This window comes from the organism of the source record quoted next, unplaced genomic scaffold (assembly GCF_019419815.1).
Source record: "Pyrus x bretschneideri cultivar Hongxiangsu unplaced genomic scaffold, Pyrus_bretschneideri_v1 Contig52, whole genome shotgun sequence".
NCBI classification, from domain to species: domain Eukaryota; kingdom Viridiplantae; phylum Streptophyta; class Magnoliopsida; order Rosales; family Rosaceae; genus Pyrus; species Pyrus x bretschneideri.
The window spans coordinates 2,562,441-2,572,750 of NW_025999790.1; the positions used below are offsets into that span (position 1 = coordinate 2,562,441).

At 37.7% G+C, this 10,310-nt stretch overlaps 2 protein-coding genes across 2 annotated transcripts; one reads left to right on the plus strand and one right to left on the minus strand.

The window, feature by feature from the left end:
• Positions 1 to 1,125: 1,125 nt before the first annotated feature.
• LOC103961888 (cation/H(+) antiporter 15-like) lies at positions 1,126 to 2,304 on the plus strand. Its single transcript, XM_009374532.3, has one exon. It carries the CDS (start codon positions 1,126 to 1,128, stop codon positions 2,302 to 2,304), a length of 1,179 nt encoding a protein of 392 aa, XP_009372807.2.
• Positions 2,305 to 4,902: 2,598 nt separating this feature from the next.
• Positions 4,903 to 6,284, minus strand: LOC103961850 (NADPH:quinone oxidoreductase). Its single transcript, XM_009374487.3, has 3 exons — positions 6,123 to 6,284; positions 5,824 to 6,015; positions 4,903 to 5,336 (listed from the first exon to the last, which is right to left on the minus strand). Exons 1-3 carry the CDS (start codon positions 6,223 to 6,225, stop codon positions 5,035 to 5,037), a joined length of 597 nt encoding a protein of 198 aa, XP_009372762.2. The 5' UTR covers positions 6,226 to 6,284; the 3' UTR covers positions 4,903 to 5,034.
• Between the last annotated feature and the right edge of the window lie 4,026 nt (positions 6,285 to 10,310).

The following is a 10,310-nucleotide window of genomic DNA, read 5'->3' on the forward strand; positions in this document are numbered from 1 at the left end:
TTGTACCAGCCGTATTTCCTTACAGTACCCTGAAGATTATCGAGACCATTGGAAACTTGGCCCTCGTTTACCACATGTTCCTGGTGGGTTTAGAGCTTGATTTAAAACCAGTGTTACGAGCTGGAAAGAAAGCTCTTAGCATTGCGCTCGCCGGCATTGTCTTTTCCGTCCTTGTTGGTTGGGCCTTAGGTCGATATGTACTCCTCAAAGATTTTGTCGAAGAAACAAAAGGCAAAGATGGACAAAAACTTCCCACTGTGAACGGCCCGTGGTTCTGGGGCGTTGCTCTTGCCTACCACCAACTTCCCAGACCTTGCCCGAATCCTCACAGACCTCAAACTTCTCTACTCTGCTGTCGGAGGACTTGCTTTATCTGCCTCTGTTATCTCAGACTTATGCTCCTGGTTTCTTCTTTTGCTCGTAATGGCCATAGTCAACAACTTCCAGACAATTTCGGTGGGACTCACCTTGCTTTTTATAGGACTATGCATTTTTGTCGTACACCCTCTTCTGTCACGGATTGTTAACCGAATTCGTGACAGAGTACAAGAGGATGGCGACTACGGTCAACTTGAATGCTTTGTTCTAGCTGGGGTGATACTTTGTGGGTACATTACCGATGCATGTGGGTCTCATTCTATCGTAGGGTCTTTTATGTTTGGAGCTATCATGCCTAGAGGAGAGTTTTCAAACAATCTCAAAAAGAAAGTGGGAAGTTTTGTGCCTGGGATTCTGTTGCCTCTCTACTTCTGTATCAATGGGAGTAGACTCAACTATGTGGATATTCTCAGTTCCGTTTATCCGTCAGAGAAAAAAACTGGGACGGACATATATCGTGTAGGGGGGGTTGTCATCTTAGCTTTTGCAGCTAAGACACTAAGCACTTTGATTGCCGGCTTAGTAAACAAAATGTCATTTCGGGATAGTTTGGCTCTTGGAGTGCTCATGAACACCAAAGGCTTATTGACACTTATTATCCTCAACACCGGTCGGGAAGTAAAGGTACGTAATATATGACTTTATGCATGCGTAATGCCTTTGAATAATTCATGAAAGAATGACAAATAATATGTCGTGTATATATATGTGTATGTCTAGGCGTTGAACAAACAAACCTTCGGAGTAATGGTGCTGGCAATTTGGGTAATGACATTTGTAGTTGGTCCGCTTCTAGCAATTTTTTATAAATCCAGTGCTAGACCTTTCGTGCAATACAAAGAGAGAAACGTAGTAAGCGTGGGATCTAACAGCGAGCTTCGAATCCTTGCATGTGCTCACAACTCACGCAATGTGCCAGGCATTATCAACCTCCTCGAGGCTTCTAATCCAACCAATAAATCCCCTCTTCATGTTCTTGCTGTCCACCTTGTCGAACTAACGGGGCATACTTCGGCGATGTTGGTAGTGCACGATGCTTGTAAGACCAATGATGTACATTCTCCCGACAACTCGTCCCCCTCAAATGCCTTTGAAGCATATGCCCAACAGAGAGAATGTGTCACGATGCAAACACTCACGGCGGTGTCTCAATACTCCACGATGCACCAGGACATATGCAACCTGGCTGAGGAGAATCGCGTCGCCATAATAATCATCCCGTTCCACGATAAATCCACCACATTGGTTGGAGGAGTGGCACCAGATGCAAACAACTCACATCTAAAGAGCCTCAACAACAACTTGATCGCAAATGCTCGGTGCTCTGTGGGTGTTTTTGTGGATCGAGGCCTCGGTGCATCCAACTACTCTTACCGTCGATGCTGCTATTCCATGCTCTTCTTTGGAGGGGTAGATGACCGTGAGGCATTAGCGTATGCGGGTCGCATGGCTGGACATCCTAGGACTAGCCTAACAGTCATATCGTTTAACATCATGAGTAAAAATGCAGCAAACTTGTACTCTGAGGATGATCATGGTGACGACGACGACGACGACGATGAAGATGGTACTGGTGGAATTCTGAAGGCCATGGCAAGCACTGGGAGGGAAAAAAAACTGGATGAGTTGTACTTGGATGAGTTTAGGCTGATGTCAATGAATGATGCCTCCATAAAACTTTTAGAGAAGTCGGTGACTAGGTGGGAACAAATTCTCTCACTAATAAGCTCAATGGAAGGTGAGTATGATATGTACATAGTAGGAAGAAGGCATGGAAAAATATCAGAGGTCACCACGACGTTACTCGATGGCATCGACTTCAATGACCTTGGATTTCTTGGAGATGCATTGGTATCTTCAAACTTTATAGCCAGTACATCCGTTCTAGTTGTGCAACAAGGTCGCCTTTTGGATTATTATTCTTGATTGAGAGAGAAAATGGGATGTATTGGAATAATTTATGTTGGAGAATTAGGAAATAAAAACTTATTGAGATTGGTAAATGTGGGATTGCATTTTATTTCCTACCTACAAAATAATGTGTAGGTTTCCTTGTTGAAGGAATTAGGTTTACTCATTTAATTTGGTTACATATTCGATTAGGCTTGTATTTTCTTTTCTATAAATACTTTCTTGTGCGGAATAATAAAGATGTATTTGAATTGCATGGACAATGTGGTATTGTTATTGCTTTTGGTATGATTTTTTTTATTGTAATTTAAGAATAATTAACTGTAAAGTAAAATAATTAAGCTTTTGATAAATTGTATTTTAAGGTATTTATGTATTGTCATCCTTGAATACGCACAGACATTTAAACTTTAAATTCTAAATTTAACATGTAAAATGCTTGTAAAACATTAAATTTAGTGCTCACATAAAAAAAATTTATTTTCATCTTCCTCGCATCAAAAGCTGTCGTCATCGAAGCACAGTACATGGAGAGCTGGGCCCACAACACAATTCATCCTAGTTGTCACAAATATTTCACCACTGATGTCTTCGGACCTGGTGCCAATTGAAAATTCAAGAATAAATATTAATTTGCCTAGAGGGGGATCGAATAGGCATTAACTTAAATGACTAAGCCAAATTTAAACGAACAATTAATTAAACATGGTTAAAATCCTACACATCAATAACAAACAGAAAATAAAGTGTTCACCGTATCAGGTAGATTTAACAAATCAAAAGCCCATCATTAGGAAAAATACGTGTACTATTAAGTCAAAATATAAGTTAAGAGAAACGAACATAAAAAGGACTTACAAAATTATCTTCCTAGACTCTGAGCTAGAAGGAGGTTTAGAGGACCTTAATGGTAATATGAAACATATTACGAACTGTAGCCACAAAGTCTTGAAGTGATCAAATACGTCTGATTAGGTATATTCACGAATATCTGAAAAAATCATCAGTAAATAAAATATAAAAGCAAAACCGCTAAAGAAAGTAACAGGTGACGTCCACATACCCTGATGAATTAGGGAAAATAAGGCAGAAGCATGATTATTATTATTCGAACTAGCCTCTTGCCACGTATGGGAGTTTTTATTACTTATTATTTAATTCATTATTTTTTAATTAAAATTTTGGGTTTTAATGAGGCTTAAGAAAACAAAAATTTTGATGAAAAACATTTAATTGTCGTAATATTACAATATTATAGTATGTGTGTGATTGTGTAAATTACTAATATATTGTATTTAAAATACTAGAATGTCTTATTCTTTTATGATTATATTATTTGCAAAGCAAGGAATACAATAAATAAACACATCAGGCATGAGGAATATCACACACACAATTCCTCAAGCCCTTCTCCATCCCTCTATGTCACACCTTCTCAATCCCTTCAATAAAATAGGTTACAATACGTTTTTAGTATACCACAAACCCATTTACAAGATTCATCTTTGCAACAACCCATGTTCTTAAACAAGGCCTAAATGTCAATATTTTTTTTCAACTTAATGGCATGAAACATTCACTTTTGAGCATGAAGTCTAATTTTTATTTTAAAATTATATATTCTGTTTAAATTATTGTTCGCAATTATATTATATTTTTATTTTTGTCAAATCCTAATTATATTATATTACTGTTGTTATAATTGTAATGAACTAGATCTGTGTGATAAAAAAAAAAAAAAAAAAAAAAAAAAAGAGAGAGAGAGATTTTTTAACCCTTGAATCGCGTGAGCTGCGACTTGAAGTTGCGCCAAGTCGAGCCGCCCCACGCTAACCCAATGTCAATGTGCTCCATGAGCTGAGCCACCAAACCCCTGACACCATTCGATCGAAATGACGTCATTCGCGTCGTCCCTAACCTTCGATCCTCACAGCCTTACCGACATCCGGTGATGCCTGTGATCTCCTTCGATGAACTGAAATCGTCGTCCGTCTTCCAGGGGAGGTTTCCATGATGGAAACAAGAGATTCCAGATGAATCTCGAAAGGTTTTAAACTTCGAACACCGACCCGCAGTCGTGAACCCACGATTGGAAGTTTGGAGATTTTTTCATCGTTGTATGTTGTGATTGCAGACCTCAGACGATTAATTCGTCGTCTACTTCGAAGTTCTCCTTGTCAAGTTTGACGACTTTAATGCATTTCCCCAAAAAATTGCATTGGATTTTGGATGATATCATCGCGATCCGAATTCGTCGGAGTTTGAGCATCTCGAGGATGCTTTCGCAGCCATCCCTCGCGTAGATATCTTTTCATTATAGATAAGCGAGAGATTAAATTTGCAAACAAAATTTATAAAATAAATAACGTAAAAGTTGATGATTAGGTTATTACTTGAGCGTTGATAAATGTCTTTATTTTCTATTGGTGACATATATTTTGATTTGCAAATTTTATCTATAAATTTAGGCTCTCTAGCATTACCTTTTCGTTTTCATAATTTCTAGATATTGAAATGGATCCCTTTGTGTTTTGGGATAGGTAGACCGAACAACCAATCAAACATTTACACGCTGGTAATGTGATCAGTTCCCAACCGAAGATTTTCAAAACAAAAGAAAAGAACGGAATGAATGTCATTTAAATTTCTCTTCAAATAGTTGAAGGCATCTCACTTTATTTTTCATCTCCATTTACTAACAACTTAAATAGTATGAGAAATGAATCTCACAGATGAGCTGAGAAACTATCTTCCTTGGAGTCTCAAAGTAAAAGCCTGCAAGGAAAGAAGAACTGTCTTTAATTTCTCCTTGGTCTGTGCATCAATTAAGTTGCTGTTCTCATCGAACTTTGCAGGAGGCTGAAACGCATTCAGGAAGAACTCTGGCTTGTTGATGAAATGAAGGTCAAGGAAGACTCCGATTTGGCGAAGATGGTATTGGGATCGTGAACCGCCGGAGCCTCCTGAAGCGCTTATAATTGCAGCAGCCTTGTCAGCCCAAACATTTGGGGGTCTTGATGCCCAGTCAAGTGCATTCTTTAGTGGTGCTGTATTGTGCATATATGTGAGGGTAAATTGGTCATTAAACTACAAAAAATAAGATATAAATAAATTTAAAATAGTGTTACTATGTTCACAACGAGGGAACTTAGAAATCGATCACTGATCTAATTTGAGTATCTCTACAGGATAGACCTCAACAAAAAAAAAATTGAAGAGTGACGACAACAATTGATTGAGTTTGGTAGTTCCTCATATAAAATTATTGACTCTAGAGATATAGTAATATGGCCAAATTTTTTTATCAAAACTTTACCATACAAATCTTTGTATCAACTTACGTGTTAATATACATGTCAGTCGTTACTTATTCGTGACATCAAAATTTAATTGAAACCAAATTTCTATGAGTTACACAGTGTCACGATATTGTACAAATAAATGTGGTGTCCCTCTGTATTAGCATTCTAAAAATTCATGTATAATTTATATTTTTCCTCCACATATAGAAAAACTTAAGAAATAAATATGTACCTGAGACGGAGTAATTGTTTTCAGGTGAGGCAAAGAGAATGCTGTCAGCTTCTCGGATCTTCCGACGAAATGCCTCGACGACAGGTGGAAAAGTTCCCTCTCCTTCCAGATCTGTGTTCAGCAGTGGCAGCTTCGATATGTCCACGTTCTCTATTTCCACGCCGCTCATTGACGACTTGCTTATCTCAATCGCTGCAATCGGCAACACATGATCCAAGCTCAGTAATTTTCAGTCCCAAAAAAATTAAATAAAAAAATGAAAATGAAAACCAATAGAACGGCGCCAGATGGCAACTAACCAGAACGAATGAGGCCGCGGTTGTAGGAACCTTCACGGACGGACCCACAGATAGCCACCACTTTTATCAACGGTTTGGTCGCTGCAACTGCCGCCGCCTCCATTTTTGCTTTTTGTTGTAAGTTTAACAGTTCCGTACACAGCAACAGAAACAGAAATATTTATAGGGTTTGGAAGTGAGCGTCAGTTTAAGTAAGAGGCTGCAAGAAATTGTGGGGTCTGGATTGGACGGTAGAGCTTGGTCTTGGGGGGACCAATGACTTTGAGGTGGAGACATGGGTTTTTGACCGTTGGATGTATGGAATGTGTGTGTACAGTGTTTTAGTTTACGTATGCAGTGACGTGGGTCGTATCTGTGCAATGCGGTAGCAGGTCAAAACAATTACGGAAAGACATTTTACTTTTCAAAGGGACGCTATTTGTAATCACAATACAATACAATTACGGAAAGACCTTTTAATTTTCAAAGGGCTGCTATTTGTAGGGCTGGAAAAAAATCCCAAAAATCCCAAACCAAACCGAAAAAGTCCCGATCCCAAACCGAAAAAATACCGATCCCAAACCAAAAAAATCCCAAACCAAAATTCCCGAAATTTTCGGTACGGGATTCGGTATTGCATCTCCATTTTTTCGGTATTCCCATACCGAACCAAAATAAATATTATATATATTATTTTTTAATTATAAGAGAATTATTTCAACCGTTCATTGTTTTAGATTTAATCTGTGCTGTTCATTTGTTTTTAGGTCAGATCCCCCATTTCAATTTTCACTTCCGTTCCATCAAGAGCTTGAAGCGCAGCCACTGTGCCACCAGCCTTCCTTCACCAGAATCACCATCGAGTTTGGCTTATAACTATTATTTTTGCTTTTGAGTTTGTTACTTTATTTATTTTAAAACCTTGGCTTGTAACTATTATTTTTGCTTTTGAGTTTGGTACCGAATTTATTTTTATTGCATGCATGATGCATGTGTAGTGGGCAGATTGAAACTTTGTGCACAAATGGGCAGTGGGTAGATTGAAACTTAATTTATGAAACTATGTCAAATTTGTGCAGTGGGCAGTGGGCAAATTAGTAGAAATAACAAATTGGCAGTTTGGGCCCAAAAGCATAATATGTCAAATTTTAGCCCAAAAGCATAATATGTCAAATTTTAGTCCAAAAGCCCAAAAGCATTTCGGGATTCCCGATTTGTCCCGAAATCCCGAAATTATTTCGAGATTCCCGAAAATTGGGATTCCGGAAAATTTGGTTTGGGATTGGTATTGAAATTGGGATTCCGAAAATTTCGATTTGGGAATCGGGACAAGGGTTTCGGTATGGGATCCCATACCGAACCACCCCTAGCTATTTGTAATAACAATGATTCTCTTCCCTCCTTATTTTATTCCTTTCTATTTCCTCTTCTTATATTCTTTATTTTGTATTTCTCTTTTTATAAAAAATTAATATAAGATATTAACGTGGCTTAACCGTGACAATTCAAATAGGAGGGGAGGTAAGGGGAGGGAAAAAAAAGAAAGGAGAGAATTCTACTCCATTTGTAATCCCAATATCCTGAGATCCCGTCTGTACTCGTTGAATTTGGAAGAAGAGAAATGCTAACAGATTCTTTCAAATTGAAATTTTTTATGAATTTTCTATCACTTCATAGTTTAACGTCAATTGTCGTACTAATATTATAAAATGTTATACAAAAAAATATGAAAGAGTTATTTAAATATAGACCCTTGCAACTCTTATTTTCTACATAAAAACTCACCTAATTCTAAAATCCAAATTTGAAAAAGATAGCCAAATAAAAAAGTAATTGACCTATTATTACAAAATATTTACAATTTGTGCCACAATATTCAAATCAAATCAATAAATATTATTACTTACCTTAATTATAATGAACAAATAATTATTGCACATACTATTACCCCTAACATGCATGAATATATAAATACACATAAATACATTCAAAAGTATATCCTACTACTAAAAGTTCAATATACATATAATTTACCTATATGTATATAGGACTACTATACGTTCAAATATATATATGCACAGTTGTGAAATCCCATCCCCGGAATTTCACCATTCGTTACGAATCTCGTATTTTAAATTCGTATTCCACGATTACGTTATCTTTATTAGTTAATTTTAATTCCTTTAATTTTAAGTTTAGTAATTGATTAGTTTTCGAGTTGGAAGTTTCATAATCAATCTTTATCTCTCGTTGACATTTTGAAGTTACAACTAGTGTTTTTTTTTTTAAATAGATCTCGAACTCACGAACGCATGCGCGAAAACCGTTTGCGAGTCCGAATTATAACGGTATAATTATGAACGTTTGAAGTTGTGAAACTATAAATTGTGAGAGTTATTTTAATTTCCACTTGCGGGTAAAAAGGCCCAAACATTTTTTTTGGGATTAAAGGACCGGTCATTTTAAGTGGAAATGGCAAATATTAGATGGGGGAATTGTTTCCATTTGGCGAATAGGGCACCACAACACCTCACCTTCAGCCGGTCCAAACTCAACCATCTTCCACCATATTTTCAGGTAATCTTCAACCATCCTACACCTGCCACATCTTCCATCACCTTCCATCTTCCATCTCCTCCAAAAATCAAGGGTTTTAAGGCCTAATTCGGGTGAAACTCAACAGGAGAAACCGGGGGTTCTCGATGACGAATTGTCATTCCGGAGAGTATCACCATTCACTATCACCCTTAATCAACTTCCCTTGGACCCAAGAACTGGACCCAACTGGTGGTTGGGCGTTGGAACACCAAGGAAGCCGAATTTAAGAACACCCACCTTAGGGTTTTCGTCGGGTGTGAGCTAATTTGGGGGCCTTCCTGGCCAAATTGGACTTGCACACAGGTATAAAATTTACTCTACTTGTTGAGATCTTTATTTCTGTAAAATTTGAGAAATTTTGGTGAAAGTCGAATTTTCCGAAGTGTGACATTCGATTTATGAAAATGCTGTTAGTTGAGTGTATTATCGATAAGATCCGCCACTTGATTATTCTAACGATTGACGATCTTACCATTGAATTGACACCAAATTTTAGTATGCTATGGTAGATATTGTTTAAGGATCTTAGGGACTTACTAGTGAAAATCTAGTGATTGGATCTTACGAAGCAAGTGACGTAAGATCATGGACCCTACCTCAGAACGACAGTTCGATTCCTCATTGAATGTCGTTGTGGGAGACTTATGAGAGTTTTGGGTATGTGAATTTATTGAGAGAAACCTAATTGTGGATTTGTGCTTTGTTTTAGGTGGTGACAGAGCTTGATGCCTTGAATTCCATGCTTGAGTGCGTTAGTGTGGATCTCAGGAGAGTGATTTTAATCTATGTGATATGATTATTACTTTGAAATCTTTCGGACTAATAAGCTTTGTGATTACACCATGGATTCTTAAAATAGGTCTTATGCTAAATGATTGTTGTTATTAAGTTGCCATCGATCTACTTATGAAACATTATGTGAATTGGATATTTGAACCGTGATGGATTGTGTTTTGGATTATATATTTGATGGTTTGAAAAAAAGGAGGGATTGTAAAGGACTGTTACCCTAGTGTCATGAGGTTAGGCGACACTAAGTCTGCACCACGCAGCAATGGTACATGGATGGTCCTATTTGGTTAATCCGCGTAAGGGGACCATACTATTTGTGGATCGCGCTTGGTTAATCCATGTTGGGCCATCCTTATATCCTAGGTATGGCCATACACATTTAGAGGTGATCATGCTTGGTTAATCCGCATTGGGTGATCACTTCTCAATAGTTGTAGGAGTGACTCTGCTTGGTTAATCCGCTTTGGGGGTCACTACCTACTTGGTTACTTTCTTAGGGGTGACTCTGTTTGGTTAATCCACTTTGGGGGGTCACTACCTACTTGGTTACTTGCGTAGGCTTCGGCCGAACGATGTCTCTATAACTCTAGTTTGAATGTAGCCATGATTGTGGCTTCGAGAACTTTTAAGTGTTGATTTAGAAAAGTCTTTGGATGTATGTGTGACTCCTTCGAAGAGTTTGGTAGCGATTTCTTATGAATGAATTGTATCACATACTTTGTATTATTTGTCGCTCACACAAGTTTCATAACTTATCCGGGTTGTTGTTTGCTGATGCACCATTCCGATGGTGTAGGCACTGATCTTACAGGTAACAAG